Source organism: Mesoplodon bidens (genome assembly GCF_964165515.1).
Source record: "Mesoplodon bidens genome assembly, chromosome: 5".
NCBI classification, from domain to species: domain Eukaryota; kingdom Metazoa; phylum Chordata; class Mammalia; order Artiodactyla; family Ziphiidae; genus Mesoplodon; species Mesoplodon bidens.
The window spans coordinates 66,722,647-66,744,338 of NC_138161.1; the positions used below are offsets into that span (position 1 = coordinate 66,722,647).

At 35.9% G+C, this 21,692-nt stretch overlaps 1 protein-coding gene and 1 pseudogene across 3 annotated transcripts in view; both read right to left on the reverse strand.

Moving 5' to 3' along the window:
• Positions 1–21,692, reverse strand: part of GSK3B (glycogen synthase kinase 3 beta) — a 204,847-nt gene that overhangs the window by 85,733 nt on the left and 97,422 nt on the right. For both annotated transcript variants that reach the window (XM_081236037.1, XM_081236038.1), the window contains exon 3: positions 13,754–13,837. In XM_081236037.1, coding sequence (XP_081092163.1) covers positions 13,754–13,837 — 84 coding nt within the window. The remainder of the gene's footprint in view (positions 1–13,753; positions 13,838–21,692) is intronic.
• On the reverse strand, positions 7,075–8,044 carry LOC308617999 (hypoxanthine-guanine phosphoribosyltransferase-like; annotated as a pseudogene). The gene has a single exon. The product of its transcript is annotated as a hypoxanthine-guanine phosphoribosyltransferase-like (transcript).

Below are 21,692 nucleotides of genomic sequence, written 5' to 3' on the forward strand. Positions count from 1 at the left end.
TTGGATTAATTTAACAGTCTCTAAACCTGGGCAACTAGGCAGGTAATGAGACAAGGAACGTAACAAGGTGTGAGGGAAAAAGTTCAACTTTTATTTAATGAATATCAGAACATTTTAGGTAGTTTTGTTCCATAGGTGGTTGGAAATACATGGGTGGTTGGTCAAGTCAAACTCAGAAAACAAGAGTAGAGCATAGCTAGAGATTTAGGCAATAGCTGAAACTGTAAGAACAAGAATCACTCACCTAAGAAGAGTGTATACAGTAAGAGAGTGAGGAAAGGACTGAGTATAAGAGCTTTGAAAATTAAGAATGAAACTTCCCTTAAGACATTAGGGGACAACTCAGCAATGAGAACTAAGAGGCATAAAAGAGCAAGGAAAGACTAGCATCAAAAGATCCAAAGTTGAGTTTCAATAATGATGAGATGTGGAACAGCAAAGTGTTTCAATGGCAGGAAGGATGGGATTGAAAAGGCTGTTGGATCTGGTATACCATGGTTCAGTGACCGTGTTGGAAAGAGCAGTTTCAGACCATGGTGCCAATAGCAACCAACCTGTACTGAGTTCATGAGTGAGCAGATGGCAGGTAAGAAATAGGAGGCAGTTAATTTAGTTTGTTCTTACAAAATCTCTAGTGGTGAAAGTAAGGAGAGAGCTGGGAGCTGGTAACTTGAGGGGAAACAAAAGTCAAAGAAAAATTTTAAATGTGCTTTTTGTTTGTAGTTTTTAGTGGCTAAGAGACCCAAATTTATTTGTATGCTGACTGGATAAAGCCAGGAAAGTTTTAAGAAACAAAAGAAAACGGACAACTGATGAAACAAGGTTCTAGAACATCACAAGAACAGGAAAAGAAGAACACAGAGAAGTTATACCATGTAGTAATTAAGAAGCAAGGTTAGCATGAGTCACACAAACTATACGGAAGTCCCAACACTGCTACAAGCTATGTGACCACAGCAAGTTACTTAACCTCTTGAAGCCACAGTTTCCTGTAAAATAGTGCTAATGATGATACCTACTTTAAAAGATTGTCATGAGATTATTAGAAATAATCATACACAGCTCTTGAAGCATATTACCTGGCACATAATACTTAATTTTAACTTTTATCATCTTTAAAAAGGAACGATACCACATTTTCCCCCTGTACATCTAAAATAAGTGATTACGTGTTAGAAAGAATAAATAAAATGAATGTATGTCTGATGACCCTATTTCTTGTAAAATAAGAGATAGGTTATATGTAAAACTGAGGGTAGCAAAAGCAATGCTGAGGGCTAAGGGAAGAAAATTTCAAAGATCAAGATTTAGGTAAGAATTAGTTCCACGTGAAGGTGAGGTCTGATAAAGAGAATAAACAAATAGAAAATGCTGAACTGGTGTTGAATGGGTTGCTGTGTAAGTAGAACCCAAGGAATGGTAAGTCTCGGGTTTTGGAAGCGTCATTAATATGGATGCCAAAATTATTCTTTTTTAACTATTATTTGATTACAAGGTTTCTTGATTTTAATAAATCACTTGACAAAGTTAATCACAATATATTTATAAATGACCTGGAGATGTGTATGCTAATTTAATTCATTTGCTAAATAATCATACCAAAAGTGAAGAATAAAAATACTAAAAAAATGAATACTAAGTTCAAGGAAGATTTCTAGTTGTACGGCTACAAACTCTGTTCTTCCCTTGTCCTAATCAAATTATTGTAAATGATTTCCTTCATTAGGGGATGCAAGAGCAAATGGCTAAACAACAAATGTAAATGTGTGAAGCCAAAATGTATAATGCAGTAAGAGGCAGTGGTTGGTAAATCAGAATGTACAAGACTTAACTAAAAGCATTCTAATTAAAAAAAAAAATTAACAATGTGCTTGCAAAATAAAACACATCAGAGGATGAATCTGGCAGTCATTTTACAATTTTTTGACTTTAACACAACCACCTAATATTGCCACAAACCTAGGAAGAATGGCTTAAAATGGAAGACTAAATATGAATTTAAAGGACTCTAGTAGTCTAGAATGCTAAGCCAAACCCACAAAATAAAACTTAACAAAGATAAATATAAAACCCTATGATTAAAATCAAAGTACCAATTTATTCTGTAGAATGACAGATTAAGACTTAGTAATTCATCTGGAAAATAAATGATAGGTGTAACTGAACAGAGCTCAAAAGGAATCAACATTGAGATGCAGCTAATGAAAAAATTTGACGCAATATTAGTTTACAGTAGAAGTATTGTGTTCAGATCAACAAAGATAATTCCACTCTACTTTGTACAGTTCAGGCTTCATTTGGTGTACTGATGATATCCATTTTTAGGCAGTATATTTTATTCATGATATTAACAAAACAAAACATATCAAAGGAAGGTTATCGAAACCATGTCTGCGATAGGTCAAATGTTCTCATTTATTATACTATGAGAAATATGGAGGCTCAAATTATATTTGGAGCAGTACTTTGCAGATTAATATAAGCTTATCTTTTTGCTCAAATAAATTTTATTTATTCACTCCATTAACTAATCAACAACTTGTCAATTTTCTTTAGCGCCATAGAGGAGGTCTGTCCATTTTGTAAGTATAACTGTCTCTCTGACATTTAAAAGTTGTCATTTTGACTATATTTTCTGAGATACTGGAGGTGTCTATACTCAAAGGCACTTTGAACAACCCTTCACTTCATGGCTCTGCGCTTGTATTCAAATCAAATCCACTTAAAAAAAAATATATATATACACAATTGGTCCTAAAACTGAAAGCCAAAACTAACAACAAGTAATACTACCATCAATACCAATTTGAAATAAATGGGCTCAACATCATATTCTTTATATGCTCTTGTTAAACCTACAGATGTTCTGCTGTAAATTTAACAGCCTCAGGAGTAATCCCTGAGGGGGAAGTGCCCATTCCTAGGAAATGTCATCACAGCAGAGAAACTACTATTTTCACGTTTCCAAAGTAGCTTTGTCTGGAGGTTTACGTAAAAGATAATTCATGAGACTGAGGATACTAATATTTCAAGAAGAAAGAAGGATCAGGATTCTGCATTTCTATCACTTGTAATTTTCTGGAAAATCTCAGGCCTGCTGTTTTCTTAATGTAATCTCTCTCTTCTGAGTTATCAAACAGAATGCCTGAATATTCACAGATTAGCAGCGAACTGTAAAAGCCAAGTATAAAAATACAACATAAAGAGTATTATTTAGCTGGAGATACTGAAAACAGTCTACTAACATAATGAGAAAGTACTAATTTCAGAGAACAGTTACTAGGCTTCCAAATTACATGATGTACAACTTCGGGAATATTTCTCTCAATGGTTCAGTTATCATTTTTATTAAAAAATTATTCTCTAACTGCTGATAATCCCTCCTCCATGAACTCCACTCTAAAACTGTTCACTGAGTTAAGAAATTTAAATGACAAAATTTTGATCACACCTAACAAAAACTCAGCAAAAGCTGTGATAACTTCATCCATTGGAAGACAGACACTACTCACTATGATGCTCTGACCCCCAAATAATTTTTCAAGTCAGGGAAACAAAATTGCTTGAAGCTGCAGTTTTAAGTAGAACCATGTTAGCATTCTAAAAATTTGATGGGATGCAAAGCAGCATATACGAGAACACAGTAAAAAGACATCCAACAGGGCTTCCCTGGTGGCGCAGTGGTTGAGAGTCTGCCTGCTGATGCTGGGGACACGGGTTCGTGCCCCGGTCCGGGAAGATCCCACATGCCGCAGAGCGGCTGGGCCCGTGAGCCACAGCCGCTGAGCCTGTGCGTCCGGAGCCTGTGCTCCGCAATGGGAGAGGACACGGCAGTGAGAGGCCCGCGTACCGGGGGGGAAAAAAAAAAGAATGTGTACAGGTGCTAGCTGAGCAGCATGCAGGACAAACTTGAAGCATTCCCCAAGTTGCACATAGATACATCAACGTACAGCAGAAGCATCACTGGCACAAGGGGCTTACAAGCAACCTCTGACCAAACATTTGACTAAACAATAAACTACTCTGACTCAAGAGCAACTCCCAGTGAGTAAAATCACATTCATCCTGGCAGTCAAAAAGACTGAATGCCCAAGGCTGTACCCTCTCAGGAGCAATCAGAGGGGAAAGTCCAAGCTATTAGTCCCTGGTTCAACATGTGGCAAATAAATATGAACTCCCTGAACTATGATAGCAGCACCCAAGCCACTCAAACATCCAATGGTAAAGGATAAAAATATAACTGGCTAATGGGACTTTAAGCATAGCCTCTGACCAATAAGTGACATTTAAAAGAGGAAAGATCTCTAATCAATAAGCTTAACTTCTAGCTTAAAAACTGGGGGGGAAAAAAAGGCAAAATAAACCCACAGGAAGAAAATAACGTAGACTAGAACAGAAATGCATAAACTGGAGAATACAAAAGCAATTTTAAAAACTTAATGAAATCAAAAGTTGGTTCACTGAAAAAAAAAATCAACAGGGCTTGAGCTAGACTGACCAAGAAACATAAGACTCAAATTACTGAAACCAGGAATGAAAGAGGAGACATCACAACTGACTTTAAAGAAACAAAAAGAATTTTAAGACAAAAGTATGAACTTTATACCAATAAATAAGATAATTTAGATGAAATGAACAAATCACCAAAATGGACAAAAGAAGAAACAAAAAAATCTAAGTATACCTATTACAAGTAAAGTAACTGAATTAGTAATTTAAAATTTACCACAAAAAGTGACTTGTTGTAAATGGCTTCACTGGAGAAACCTACCAAACCTTCAAAGAAGAATCAATACCAATTCTTCACAAAAATTTTCAAAAAAATAGAAGACAAAAACACTTCCTAACTCATTCTATGAGACCAGTATTACCCTGATACGAAAACCAAACAAAGCCATCACAAGAAGGGGAAAGAAAGATGACTAATTTATATTCCTTATGAATACAGATGCAAAAATCCTCTAAAAAATACTATCCAGCAACATATAAAAATTATATACCATGACCAAATGTTATTAATTCCAGAAATGCAAGGCAGGTTTAGCATTCAAAAAATTAATGTAAAATACTTTATTAATAGAATAAAGGACAAAAACTCCAACAGATGGGGGAAAACCATTTGAAGAAATACAACAACCTTTCATGATAAAAATGCTCAACAAACTAGGAATGGCAAGGAACCTCCTCAACCTGATAAATGACATCTACAAAAAACACAGCTAAAAATCACACTTAAAAATGAAGAACTAAATACTTTTTCTCTCTAAAATTGGAAACAAGACAAGGACGTCTGCTTTCATCTCTTCTCAACATCATGCTGGAGGTTCTAGCTAGGGCAGTTGCAAGAAAAAGAAATAAAAGGCATTCAAGACATTATATTTTGATAAAAGGGTCAATTCATCAAGAAGATATAACTATTATATAATATATTCACTAAACAACAGAGTTCCAAATACATGGATGCAAATATTGATAGAAGTGAAGGAAGAAATACACAATTCTACAACAATAGCTTTAATATACCACTTCCAATAATGGACATCTAGACAGAAGAGCAATTAAAAAAATAGAGGACTTGAACAGCACTGTAAACCAACTGGACCTAACAGATATATATCATGGGATGTTATCCAGAATATGTCATACGTTAGGTCACAAGACAAATCTCAATAAGTTTAAAAAGACTGAAATCATACAAAGTTATCTTCTCCAACCACAATGAAATAAAACTAGAAATCAATAACAGAGGAAACCAAAAGATTCACAAATGTGTGGAAATTAAACAACACATTGTTAACAACCAACAGATCAAAGGAAATTAAACAACACACTCTAAAACAAGAAAAATTAGAAAATACTTAAGAGATAAATGAAAACAAAAACACAATATACCAAAACTTATGGGAGGCAGCGAAGGCAGTACTCAGGGAAATCTACAGCTGTAAATGCCTACATTAAGAAGAAGATCTTAAGTCAATAACCTAACTTTACATCCTGAAGAACTAGAAAAAGAAGAGGAAACTAAACCTAAACTACTAGAAGAAAGAAAATAATAAAGATTAGACCAGAAATAAGAGAACAGAAAAAAACAACAGATTCAAGAAACCAAAAGTTGGTTCTTTGAAAAGATCAACAAAGTTGACAAACCTTTAGCTAGACTGACAGAGAGAAGAAACAAATAACTAAATCAGAAATGAAAGTGAGGACATTACTACTGACCTTATAGAAATAAGGACTATAACAGAATACGATAAACAACTATGTGCCAATGAATTAGATAATGTAGATAAAACTGATAAATTCCTAGAAACACACCAATCACTAAAATGACTCAAGATGAAATACAAAATCTCAACAAACCTGTATGACAAGTAGAGATTGAATCAGTAATCAAAAACTTCCCCAAAAGTCCAAAGCCAGCTGGTTTCAATGGAAAATTCTAACAAACATTTAAAGAAGAATTAACAACAATCCTCTCAAAAGCTCTTCCAAAAAAATAGAAGACAAAAAACAAAAGAGTAAGTAAAGTGTTTAGGTTACAGTCATATAGTAAGCACCATATAAATTTGGGCTATTATTACTATTCACTATTAGTATTACTAATTACTATTACTACTGTTACTATTCTACAGCAAAAGGCTATTTATTCTCTTCTAAAAAAGTTCTACAAAGTAGACACTGTACAATCTCCCCTTGTTAATCATTACTAAGACATTTTTTCTTTTAAAGAGACAGCCTTTATCTTAAGGATTTTTACATTGAAGACTTCAAAAAGTGGTAGGTTTTTAGAACTTATTGACCTGTATTTAAAAGGAACTGTTGACAGAGATTCGCCAGAAATAATCTGAAAAAGTGGGAAAATACAGTTAATACTACTGAAACCTACTAAAATAACTCCAGGACATATGGTTTATCCAACATAATGATACCTCTAAATGCTGTCACCGATATGAAACTGACTGCTTCTTTTCTAAACACACAGTGGTATAATTAACAATATTTAATCACTTCTGTTCTTTCCTGAATATATAAAAATTAAAATACCAATTAAAAAACTAATATATTTTTCTCTTTCAATGTTTGTTACAGATACAATTTCAATATTTTCATTCAATAGTGGTGTGGTTTAAGAGACTTCTCATTCACAAGTCAAACAACAATCCACCCAAAGGGAACTGATAGTCTGTAGTCTCAGCAAATAAAGAGTTCGGGAATGCAGCAACTGACCTTTCTAAAATACAAAATGGATAAAATTCTTAGAAGATACATGCAATAAGATCTACTAAGCACATGGCCATAGAACTAGAACATTTGATAATTTTCCTGGTGATTTCAATGGGACTCCAGATGTTTCCAAACTCAACTTGAACTCTCATCTTAGGCTTTGTATTTTGCTTTTCCCATTTTGCTAATGACACAAACATGATTCAAATCCCTGAAGTATTCATTATAGTCAAGGTTATATCCTACAACAAACTTGTCTGGAATTTCAAATCCAACAAAGTCTGGTCTATATCCAACACATCATGGAGTCCTTTTCACCAGCAAGCTTGCAACCTTGACCACCTTTGGATTATGCTGCTTGACCAAGGAAGCAAGGTTTGCATTGTTTTGCCAGTGTCAATTATATCTTCAACAATCAAGACATTCTTTCCAGTTAAAGTTGAGAGAGATCTCCACCAATTACTTTTATATCACCTGTTGACTGGTCATTACGGTAGCTCTTCAGTCTGATAAAATCTACAGTCACAGGTACAGATCTATCACTACTTCTGTTCAGTGCTTTGATGTAATCCAGCAGGTCAGCAAAGAACTTATAGCCCCCCTTGAGCACACAGAGGGCCATGATGTGATGGCCTCCCATCTCCTTCATCACATCTCGAGCCAGCCATTTGGTCCTGTCCATAATTAGTCCATGAGGAATAAACACCTTTTCCAAATCCTCAGCATAATGATTAGGTATACAGAATAAATCTAGGTCATAACCTGGTGCATCATCACTAATCATAACGCTGGGGCTCCGGGTAGCCATAATGGAGCCGGCCGGCGCGCAGGCTGAGGGCAGTCTGGGGAGGAAGAAGCCGGTGGCGGGGCCGAGCAGGAGGCAGAGGCGCGGCGGGAGGCGGCGCCACGCGGGAAAGCAGAGTCGTCCGCCCGAGCGCTCTTCCCCGCCGTCGCCGCTGCAGCTCTACTAAGACTTTTTTAAGTGTTACATTTCTAACACACTGCTTCTAGAGAAATCTACATTCTATGCTAAATGGTATAGCAATACTACACAGACTCTGGAGTTGACTCCTAACTTTGACACTCTGTAGCTGTAGGACTCTTAGGTAACTTAACTGTGACTGCCTCAGTTTCTTCTTCTATAAAGTGGGGATAATAACAGTATACCCTTTCTTCACTGGGTTGCAGTGAGGTTTAAGTGTCTGGATGCATAGCAAGTGCAACATATATTTGCTATTATTAAACAATAATTTGTAAAATAGTAAGTTAATGTGTTAATTATATGCCACGTGCTATGATAAGCACTTAGTAAACATTATTACATTTTTTCCTTACAAAATCCCTACTGTACAGATGACGAGGGTTGAAAAGGGCTTACAAAGGTAAATATCTTGCCCTGTCATACTGCTATCAAGTGGCACAAATAGGATGCAAACCCAAATATTTCTGGACACAAAGCCAGAGCTCTTTACTTTTCAGAATGGATTCACCCCAAACTTTCCTCTCCAGGGCTAGTGACAAACAGGCATAATCAAGCACAGCATTCTTCTCCCTGATCCCAGAAGCACTGGTACAATCTTCACTTTCTGAACACAGCCCGCCACACAGTTACTCTCAGTAGAAAAGATGGTATGAGGAATAAAATCAGTTTGCGAACCTTGCTATTTAAACTGTCTCTCATACAAATAGAGGGAGAGTTTTATTTAAGGAAAATAGCCTTTATTACTCAAGTAATCAATCTATGATGAACCACAGGTAAAACATTTTTATATGTAAGGCTACTTAGAGGAATATTTCTTACAGAAAACTATTAATTGATTTAAATAAAATTGAAGGCTCCTGTAAAAACAAAATATGATCTCCATACTCCTACAGAGACCGAGGGTTCTACAAAGATGAGCCGCAACTCAAGGGAAGGTAAAGTCAGCTGGTCCCATATCCCAGATATGGGATAAATTTTATCTATTCTACCTGTAGAACAGGGATTCTTCATAAATTTCATTTAGGGGGAAAAAGGTTCCTATTGCTAAATATTAATACTAAAAAACACTATTCTCTAAGATACTTGGAATTCACAAAACTATTATAAGCCCAGACTGTTCAACACCTTTAAAAAATTCCATTTCTCTCTGATCAAGGAGAAAGAGTACTAATTACTCTGAACTAAATCAGAGTTAATAAAATCTATTGGTTAACCTGGAGTATACTAATTGACTACATGATGCTCCAGTTATTACAGCAAATACTAGTAATTCCAACCAGAAGACTAATGACTAGGACTAATTTGGTCACATTTCTAGTCCCTGTCCCAACTAATTCCTCCTTCTTCTAGCTACATTGGCTACTCTCTTCCACAATTATAGGCTGAAAGCTGACTATGTATAATTCCTAAAGAAAAACAGTCTTTAAAATGGCAGGGTGGAGCACAATAAAGAGAAGGTCACCAAAATAGGTATAACCATTCAGTCAAACTGTGGTCAGTGGAAATATTTGTCAAATATTACAGCCATCCTACTTGAACCCAGAGCTGGAAAATGTTATGGATAAAAATTATGATGAGACTTTTGGGTAGCTTAGCTACAATTCTAAAATTAAAAATAACAATAGGGGAACAGTTAAGAGTATTATGTAGTACTAAAACCCAGTGGAATATTACATAACCAATAACTAAAAATATTATGAGGCAAAAAGGGAAAGCTTTTATGAGATTTTAAATACTTAACAAGGTTAAAAATAGTTATTCATACAACTATGTAGAACATGAACATACAGAATAAGATATGTAGTACTGAAGTCAAAAGCCAGGATAGTGAGTGAAAATTTTTCCTGTTTTAAAAATTTCCCAAAAAGGATTAATAGAGGCTCAGAGAGAAGACATACCAAGAGAGTGAATGAGGAAGGCTCAGGACACATGGAAATCCACACAAAAATGTAGAAAGGATCAAATATTCAAAGAGAGTAGGATGGGTAGAAACCCAACGAATGAGGGGTACAGAAACCCAGAGAAAGAGGTTGAAAAGAAGTAGCCTACAGAGAGAGAAACAGATGGACAGATAGACACCAGAGTTAAAGAGGAAAAAGAAATATGAGGGGGTGCCACAGACCAAGAGAATGGGATAGAAACCCAGAGACAGAAAGAGGCAAAGAGCCCAGAGTGAAAGGGCCAGAAACCCAGAGTGTGGACAGAGACTGAAGGAAAAGGAGATAAAAAGCTTAGAAGAGAGTAATTGAAAATCATAGAGAAGAAAGAGAATCAGAGATGATGAAGATGATGAGAGGATTACAAAATATTCCCATTTATATTTAAACATATCCACAGAACCTAACAAGAATTTCACACCTATAATGATGAAACACTGAAATCTTCTCTTTCTCATCCTCATAATGCCGTCAACTCATTCTAATTGCCTCCTCACACCTCCTTTAGGCTCATGTTCTTACCAGAGATCTCCTGCTCAGAGCTTCCCCTAAGCGATCTGAAACCCCAAAAGAAACTCTTCACAGAGCTTCAAACCCCAGTCTCTTCAAAGAGGGTTCTTTTCACTGCCTTGCCCTAGACAAAACCTGGATCCAACCCAAAGGCACTGGTTTCCTTGCACCTCTCTCCAATGAAGGCTGCTCTCAACCCTCAACATATTCTAGGACAAGAGAGCAATACTGATAAACTGCTAGCTCTTTGCTCAAACAACATCACCTCTCCCTCCTTCCTAACTCCTAAGAGCTCTACAACATGACTACACACCCCATCTACCCAACCTTGTCAATGTCATCTCTCCACTTAGAGTCCCACCACCACCACCTAGAAGTCTTACATGTAGATGTCTACTGGGCATCTCTATTTGCATATCCCAAAGGCATTTCAAACTACTAGTTTATTATTTCCTCCCCCTAAACTCTTCTAATATATATACATAGGCAATATATAATGCTCTTCACAAGACATTTAGATCCCTTTCTAAACAGCAGCACTGAGTTCACTCTCAGTAACCTACTCTTGGAGAGTTAGAACTAACAAACCTGAGCTCTCAAACCTAGAGCAGAATCCATCTTCTCATATGAGAAATATTAGTTTACTACCTGGTCTCTTGAGTGATGTTAGTCCTGCCAGAACAATTCAGAAACAAGGCAGTGAAGATCATGAGTAGGGGAAGAAGAAATTAACGTTTTGGTGGCTGGAAGATTATGGAAGTTCCTTAACCTATATACTTCTGCATATCTTTAGAAAGCCTTCCCTTTTTCGACAACGGAGGATCATTATTTTCAGCAACACATCACAACTTTTCTTCCTTTCTTTCTGTTCTCTTAATGGAGCTATCCAAAATTAAAAGGGGTCTTTTTTCACTTTGGGAAACTTACAACACTCAAGAGAAAGTTCTGAGATAAATGAAATATTAGAAAGTATATGTATTTCTTTTTTATAATAGAGAGAAGTGCATTGTCCTTCCAGTTATCTTCCCTTAATGACTTCTCAATTGCTCTTTATCTGTAAGACCATTTAAGATAAATAAGCAGCTCTGAATAGCAGCAGGGAGGAAATCATCCTCTGGGGTACACAGATAACAGTCAGTCCATTGTTACTCCTTCCGCAGGATTAACTAAGGGTAAGGGCAGATTGTGATGGGGGCTTCCACCAAACCAAAACCAGACAGGTAAGCCTTTAGGTGCTACCACAAAAGGTAGCCTTAAAAAGGTTTGTTCAAAAGGTTTGTGCTTCCCTTTCTGCTCTTTATCTTCATAAGAATTAAATGAGTTAGTATTTGTAAAGTACTAAAACAGTGCCTGGCATACAGGAAAAGCTATATACATACATACACACACACACATATATATATATATATTTTTTTTCTTTTCCACTATGGTTTATTACAGGATATTGGATATAGTTCCCTGAGCTATACCATATGACCTTGTTGTTTATCCAGGGAAAGCTATATAAATGAAATAATCAAGAGAAGATGTTTAAGGGGCTTTGTAGGAAGGCCTATGCAAATGAATCCACATGCAATTCAGTGGCTCATGGAATAAATAGTTCTGACCTTTACTTTCCTCCCTGGGGTATTATAATGTCTAGCATTTAATAACAAAACCCATAGGGATGCAAAATTCCATTATAAGAGTGCTGTGAACACAATAGATGCTCCATAATTTTATTTGGGAAGGGACAGGAAAATGTAAAGACATGTCAAAACAGGTAAGATCAAAGACATAACAGGCAGTTTGCTATGTTAAAAAAAAAAGAAAAAAGGAGTATGAACCAAATAATGGGCTTTAGGAACAAAAGAGCTCAAATATTTGAGGGTTTATGGTCCTTAATACAAGCAGAGGCCATCATTTAAACTTAAAAAAAAAAAATTTTAAAAACACCTAAGAAATGAGAGTCACTAAAGGGCCAATTTGCTAATTATGGTTGTTAAAACATTAGCTATCACACACACACGCGCGCACGCAACTATATTTCTGTAGGCATGTATATCATAATTCTGGCTTAATACATAGGTATTTTCCCATATTACAGGCTCTGTCATGAAAAAAAGAATTTCTAAGAAAATAATCTCAATAAAATTTAATGGAAAATGATTAAATGGTACACTGGGAAATATGTGAGTAAAAAGAACTGGGCTAGAAATCAAGAGGTATTATGGATCTAAGGGCTTTGGGACAGTATAAGCATGGTATGTGAGGTCCAAAAATATCAAATGAACTTATCCAAAGTAATGTTTATTAACCAAAAAGATGAAGTGTTTATTACTTGCCCTCCCCCTTATCCCAAACCAGTGAAGGAAGACTGAATCTGGGAAGAAGGAACAGTGAACAGATAGAAAGAAAAAGACCATGGTAAAACAGAAGAAACTGGTTTTCTATGCTTCCAACTCCAGTGAGTACAATGACATTAGCCATTGCATCTGCTAAAGAGAAAGACCAAGGGGGTCGGGGTAGGGGGCAAGGGGGATTCAAAGCATGAAATCTTCTTTAATTATCCTTTGCTTTCACAGAATTAAATGTGATCATAAATAGTGATCACTTATTAAGAAGTTCTGTAATATTATATCTTTTCCAACTTTTTCCCTAGCCAAGGATAGGTCAAACTTGCTTCCCAATGTTTAAATCTCATTCTGGTCCTACCAAAGTCCTCCTGCTTCCCCTTCCCCTCCAACACTTCCACATAACAATATGACATCATTTTCCTCCCTCCAATAAACAGGTGAACTATCATGGGGCTCCAGAAGCACACAAGGAACACAAAAGGTTTTAAAATATATACAAATTTGCTTTAGAACTGAAGATAAGTGTTTTAAAAAGAAGAAAATTCTTAAAAATTAATCCCCTCTATCATTTCATTAACATTTTCCTGATATAACTAATGATATTCAATAATCATATCTTGAGGTCAGAATCACTAGGGCCTGTGTTTTGGAATACTTCCATTCAATAAGCAAAGCTGTTTCAAGGGGAAGGGGGGATATGGACTATTTCTAGAAGAATAACAAGTCTATCACAATATTCAGTATCAATGTTCTACAAGACTTACCTTTTCACCACTTGAGTAGAAGAAATAACGCAATCGGACTATGTTACAGTGATCTAGCTTTCTCATGATTTGGAGCTCTCGGTTCTGAAAAGGAAACACATGAAAATATTTTTTAAAGGATAACTGTTATTCATATTGACTAAGATGCTTCTGAAATAACATTAAGCACTACAAAGAGCAGGCTATAGATATGTTACTAAAAAGTATCATCTATAGATCAGTCTGTGAACTATTTATTACTGTTCTGCAATAAGATAAATATAGAAATTGAGAATAAGTGTTCAGACTCTTTTATTGCAACTTGAAATAATAATTTTATATCTATGAATCTTATAATTAAAAGTGGGGCCTATATTTTGTATTTTCTTAAAATTCACTTTTCTCATAATTCATTTTTATTGTATTTTATAAAAATATCAGTCTTCAATGAATTGGAAATTTTTAAAACCAGAACCTCACTACAAAATAGCTTGAGAAGCACTGGTCTACAGTATGTAAGAGATATCTGAAAGAAGCTATCAGTACTATAATTTTTGCAACTATAATAAAAATCAAACTTCTCACCAAACAAATAAATTTGGGTACAAAGAAAACTCTCACAAGCCCTATTATTTTCCAAGATACAGTGAAAAATCTGAGAGTTAGCCCCATTAGAAGGGCTCAGTTGCCAGAGTTAACATATGACATTCTGGAAATTGTACAGTCCTGGTAAATTTATAGATCCCACAAATAATATTCCCTTTGGGGAGTTTCAAAATTATGCTTCAGAAAATAAAACATTAAATAATATGACAACTTCCTAACACCATGAATTTTGCAGTAATAAATGTGAAGAGTACATGTATATTAACAACAATTCCAACTCTTATACTTAGCTGTCAGAAATCCAGTTAATAAAGTCCAAATTATATAACACAGAGAAAGAATACCAAAATGTCTGTTAAGCACATAGAAAACATACAATTTCAATTAAAATGGTGATTTAGAAGAGCTAGAAACATAAAGTACATACCTGGGAATTTGGAAGGTAAATGATGTTATGGTTAGAAAACAAGGCCAAAATATAGAGGGGTGGGGGGTGTACTGCAGACAAAAAGCCTAACAAGCAGAACTGTCCTAGAGCAGAGTGGGCTCCAGTTCTTGGAAGACGGTGGCAGAAATAAGCAAATGTTCCTCCTCCTCTAGAAACTTGCGATAGACTCTTTGATGGTTTTAGCATGTCCTCTAAAAGGAAATAGGAAACTCAAGATGACTCTCCTTCTGTCCCTTTAAACTGACTGTGAGAGCTGGGCTTATGTACACAGTGATATTTAAAATCCTTTTATAAAATATCCATCTTTCACTCCATTACTTGTTATAAAATGTTTATAGCTGAAGCAATAAACAGAAACTTAAGACAGTACAGTATACTTGCTTTAACAAAAATAATAACTTGTATCAGACTCTGAGTTTTGACTGTTACAGAGAAGGACACAGAAAATTTTACAAATTTCAAAACATTCCATTTCTTCCAAATTGAAGCTATTTCTGAAGTATGGCTATACTTTGCCAATTCACATCTAGGTAGCTAGTTTCATGGGAGAACTGTTAGTAAGCTAAGACTCACTCCTCTCAGATATTAAGATTGTTTTTAACATAGAAAGTCATGTTAAAATAAGCTATCTATTTTTCCGGACTCATTAACCAAGGTAACAGAGAACTATTAAATTCCCAGATAACAGAAGTTGTGTTAAGGTTATGCATATGATCTTTTATCAAAAAGAATGCATAAGTGAAGCAAGTACAAGGACCAAATATTTATCTAGGGACTTCCCTGGTGGCACAGTGATTAAGAATCCACCTGCCAATGCAGGGGACATGGGTTCGATCCCTGGTCCAGGAAGATCCCACATGCCAGGGAGCAACTAAGCCCATGAGCCACAACTACTGAAGCCTGCACATCTAGAGCCCGTGCTCCACAATGAGGAGCCCGTGCACCGCACCGAAGAGTAGGCCCCGCTCACCGCAACTAGAGAAAGCTCGTGCGCAGCAACGAAGACCCAATGCAGCCAAAAATAAATAAATAAATTTATAAATAAATGAATAAAAATTTTAAAATATATACAAATGAACTTAAAAAAATATTCATCTACCCTTACTTCCTGTTCATATTCTATTATTTTTGAAAGGAGGCTTAAATTTTCTCATTTTAAAATTCCCCAGGACTTCCCTGGTGGCTCAATGGTTAAGAATCCGCCTGCCAATGCAGGGGACACGGGTTTGAGCCCTGGTCCAGGAAGATCCCACGTGCTGCAGTGCAACTAAGCCCGTCCACCACAACTACTGAGCCTGCGCTCTGGAGCCTGTGAGCCACAACTACTAACCCTACGTGCCACAACTACTGAAGCTCGCATGCCTAGAGCCCGTGCCCCACAACAAGAGAAGCCACTGCAATGAGAAGCCCACGCACCACAATGAAGAGTAGCCCCCACTCACCACAACTAGCGAAAGCCAGTGCACAGCAACGAAAGACCCAACACAGCCAGAAAAAAAAAATTTTCCCTAAAAGATCCAAAATAGAAATTTCATAGTGCAATATTTTAAATTATTAATCAAGCCAATATTAGACAAAGTTCATGTCTGAGATGCATTTAATACACAACTATCCCAAGCCTAACCATTTTTACTGAGTCATTCTTTATTAGTACACTAATGACATACTAATTCTACAGGAAAAAAATTGTTATTCTACAAATACAGTGTGCCTATTCTGTGCCAGGCATCATTTACAGTATTAAGGATATGGCAGTGAACAAGGCTAACAAAGTTCTTATCCTCATGAAACTTTCAGTCTAAGGAGGACAGGGAGGAATAAACAATATATTTTCATGTAAAGTAAGAGGATAGATCATGATAGAGAGAAAGGGCTATTATTTTAGATACAGAAGTCGGAGTAGACCTCACAAAGAAGGTAAGATCTGAACACAAACCTGAATGATATAAAAATGAGAACCATGTGAGGATATGGGGGAAGAGCACTACAGTTACAAGGAACTCCAAATATAAATGCCTAGAGGTGGGCTCGGCATATTCAAAAATAGCTAGAAGAATAATGTGATTGCAACATGTTGAGTAAAGGAAGAGGCGGGGGACAAGGACATAGAGGCAGGCAGTATGTCATATAAACTCTCATTAATAATGGTGAGAAACTGAATTTCACACTAAATGTAAAGGAAAGCCAATGAGGCCAAGAAAATGACATAATCAGACTTACTTTTTAAAATGATCATTCCAAAAACTAAAAATAAATTCAGGGGAGAAAGTGGATCAAGAGTTCTGTTTGAAATCCTTTTTAGACATCCAAGTGAAAATAATGAGGCTCAAGGTAGAAGTTGGGGCTGGAAATATATGTCTGGGAGTCAACCGCATAAAAGGAACTCAAAGCAAGGGGATCTAATAATATCACCTAGGGAAGAAGTTTAGAAAAATACATATATATATTCATATATCTATATATCTATATCTGTCTATCTATCTATCTACCTACCTACCTACGTACCTATCCATCCACCTGTCCATCTGTCTGTCCGTCCACAGGTATAAAAAGGAGTAAATCAAGTGAAGTAATCAGTGAAGTAGGATGAAAAGCAAGAGAGAAGATTGCCTTAGAAGCCAAGTAAAGTAAGTTTTCAGAAAAAAGGCCCTGACCATTTATATCTAAAGTTGCTGAAAGGCTGATTAAGATGAAAATAGAAGACAACTGGATATGGCGAATGCAGGATATTAGTGACTCTTACAAGAGTGATTTCAGTGGTGACAAAAGTCTGACTAGAGTGAATTAAATTGGGGTTGGGAGACAAGGGAAAGAACTAAGAAGTCAGAAAGTTCAAAAAGAAATGAGATTTTCAGCTCTAGCGGAATGAAGAGATCAGCAAATTCACTCCTCCAAAACACCTGTAAAAAGAACTGCATTGTAGAAAACAATCATTTCAGGGCTCAGGAAATCAATCAAAAGCAACAACAAATCAAAAAGCATTTATTCAAGAAACACTGCTACATATTGGAGTTATGACAGTGGGGGCTGGTGACCTTCTTGCTAGGGAATACTACCTTCCCCCACAATCACCTCCCAGCTCAGCCCACAGCTCTGCTACCCTGAGGATGCAACACCAGGTGGGGAAAATGACAGACTGGCAGAACACTAAGAAATATAACAGGGAGATCCTGAAAATGGAGAGGCTAAATAAGCTCTGCACATACCCTTGGGCTGATTTAGAGGCTGTGCACATATGCATGGGAGATCCAAGAAGGCCTTGGAGAAAGTAAAAGCTGAGGCTGACTTAAAAACTGCCTGAATTTTTAATGTACAGAACCCGTGTACAGAAGCATCCAAAAAATGATGGAAGCTTTATAAACTCAAAATGTTTGAACATAATCTCTAACCAATAACTGGCTGACCACTAAGCCATGCAGACAAAGAGTAACTTCTAAGAAATGAGGAGAAAAAATTAAAATTAGAATAAAAATTTAACACAGAATTCAGGGGCTTCAAACTGGGGAGGAGAAAGATTCTATAGATTAGTTGCAGGTAAGTTACAAAAAGAAAAAGAAAAAGAAAGAAAACCCCCAAAACAAGTTTCAGGGGGAATAAAAAAAAATAAACAGAATCCAGAGTTGCTACAATATATTATCCAACATTTCCAACTGTCCAAGAAAATTGTGAGACCAGCAAACAACAGGAAAAGTTGACCTACACTCAGGTAAAAAAGAAAAGGAGCCAACAGAAACTGACTCTGGGTAGACACAGCTGTTGGATTTAGCAGACAAGAATACAAAGCAGCTATTATGTTCAAAGAATGTTAAGCTTCTTGACACTGGCCTTGGCAATGATTTTTTAGATTTGACACCAAAAGCAAAGGCAACAAAAACAAAAATAAACAAGTGGGACGACCTCAAATTAAAAACCTCTGCACAGCAAACTATCAACAAAATGAAAAGACAACCTATGGAATGGTATAAAATATTTGCAAATCATATATTAGATAAGGGGTTAATATCCAAAATATATAGAACTCATACAACTCAACAGCAAAATAAAGAACAAAACAAAACAACCCTCAAATAATCTGATTTAAAAATGGGCAAAGGACCTGAATAGGCATTTTTCCAAAGAAGGCATACAGATGGCCAACAAGTACATGAAAAGATGCTCAACATCACTAATCATCAGGCAATGCAAATCAAAACCACACCTGTTAGAATGGATATTATCAAAAAGGCAAGAAATACTGCCATGTTCACTGCAGTATTATTTACAACAGCCAAGACATAGAAACAATCTAAGTGTCCATCAACAGTTGAATGGATAAAGAAAATGTGTGTGTGTGTGTGTGTGTGTGTGTGAGTGTGTGTGTGTGGGGGGGGCATTATGCTAAGTGAAATAAGTCAGACAGAGAAAGACAAACACTGTACGATAACACATGTGGAATCTAAAAAAGCCCAACTCATACAAACAGACTAGAAAGGTGGCTACCAGAGGCTGGAGGTTGGGGGAAAGGGGGAGCTGGTCAAAGAATATAAACTTCAAATTATAACATAAACAAGTTCTCAGAATTTCATATACAGTATGATGACTATAATTAATAATACTGTATTGTATATCTGAAAGTTGCTGAGAGAGTAGACCTTAAATGTTCTCACTACAAAAAAGAAATAGTAATTACAAGCCGTGACATGTTAGCAGATGCTATGATGGTAATCATTTTGCTATATATAACTGCATGAAATCAAAATGCTGTACCTTAAACTTACACTATACTATACATCAATTGTATCTCAATAAAGCTGAAAAAATTTTAATATATACTAAATAAATTAATATGTTCAAACAATTAAGGGAAATTATATTTTAAAAATTAAAGAAAAATACGATGACAACTACACAAGTAGAAAACTTCAATAAAGAAATATTAACATTTAAAACCTGGAAATACTAGAGATGAAAAGTGTAACAAAAGAAGTAAAAGATTCACTATAGGCTCAAGATAAGATTTGAGGTGACATTTTTAAAAAAATCTGTGAACTTGAAAACAGAGAATTAGAAATTATTCAATTGAAAAACCAAAGAGAAAAATAAGACAGCAGAAAAATGAACAGGACCTCAGAGACCTGTTGTAGGATAATGTCACACCTACCAAACAACTAGAAATATGTATAAAGGCAATCAGAAAAAAGACCTACCAAAATATGGATAAAGGCAACATCAGAAAAGAGGAAAAGGAAAAAGGAGAAAAAATATATTTGAAGAAGGAATTGCTGAAAACTTCCCAAATTTGATGAAAAACACTAATCTACTGTACCATAAAGCTTAATGAACCCCCAACAGGATAAACACAAAAAAGATTCACATGGAGGCACAGCACTTTTGAACTGAAGCCACAGAAGAATAATGAAAGCAGTAACAGAAAAATGATTCATCATATACACGGGGAAAACAATATAATTAACAGCTGACTAATCATCAAACTAATGGAGGCTAGAAAGCGATTAAAAACAAAAATTCAAAATGCTGAAAGAAAAAAACCAAATAAACCCTGTCAACCAAGAATGCTATATACAGAAAAATTATTCTTCAAACAGGAAAGGAAAAATAAAAACATCCTCAGATTTTTTTTTTAATGGTGAATATTCTATGGCAGAAAGCCTATCTTTAAAAAATACTAAAGCAAGTCTCTCAGGCTGAAAGGAAATGACACCAGAAGGTAATTCAAATACACAAGGAGAAATAAGACCACTACAAATGGTAAATATAAATGGGAAAATAGAAAAAAACTACACATTTTTTCTTTTCTTAATTTCATCAGACATAAACTGTACAAAGCAATTATGATAACAGTGTGTTAGTAGGCTTATAACAGAAATAGATATAATACATATAACAATAATAGCAGGAAGGAGAAAGGAGAAAATGAAGGTATTTTGGGAAAAAGGTGCTATATTTTACTGGAATTAAGTAAGTAACTAAACTGAAGCAGACTGTGATAAACTGAAATGCACATTGTAATTACTAAAGCAGCCACTAAGAAAATAATTTTTTTAATATTAAACATCAACACTGGGGGCTTCCCTGGTGGCACAGTGGTTGAGAGTCCACCTCTCGATGCAGGGGACATGGGTTCGTGCCCCAGTCTGGGAAGATCCCACATGCCCCGGAGTGGCTGGGCCCATGAGCCATGGCCACTGAGCCTGTGTGTCCGGAGCCTGTGCTCCACAATGGGAGAGGCCACAACAGTGAGAGGCCTGTGTACCACAAAAAAAAAAAAAAAAAAAAAACACTGGACCTAAAATGGTACACTAAAGTTCAATACAAAGGGAGGCAATAAATGAGAATGGAGGATCAAAAACAACATGAGAGATATAGAAAACAAAGAGCAACATGCAGGGGTAAATCTAGTCATATGAAAAACTATGTAAAATGTGATTGAGCATACAAAGGCAAAGATTGTCAGACTGGAGAAGAAAGCAAGCTCCAACTATATTCTTTCTATAATAGGCATGCTTTAGATTCAGATTCAAAGACATAATAACTTGAGCATAAAATGATGGAAAAAGATATACCATGAAAACAGCAACAAAAGAGATCTGGAGTGGAAATGTTATTAGCAAAGTAAATTTTAAGAGAGATAGAAATATTCCCATTTCCTACCAGATAAAGTCTAAATCACTTCATAATCTCGTCCCTCTTTATCAACTCAATATTACCCTCCACTCAAGGCCAATGCGATCATAACTAGATCCCACTTCTCACTCTTCTTGAGTATATTATTTCATTCCCAGTTCTAAGCCACTGATCACACTTAGCATCACTGGAATGTCTCTACCCTCCCTCCCTCTTACATATATTCTACCCATCCTTTAAGTTACTATTTAACTCCCACCTCTTCAAGGCCATCTCCAGCTG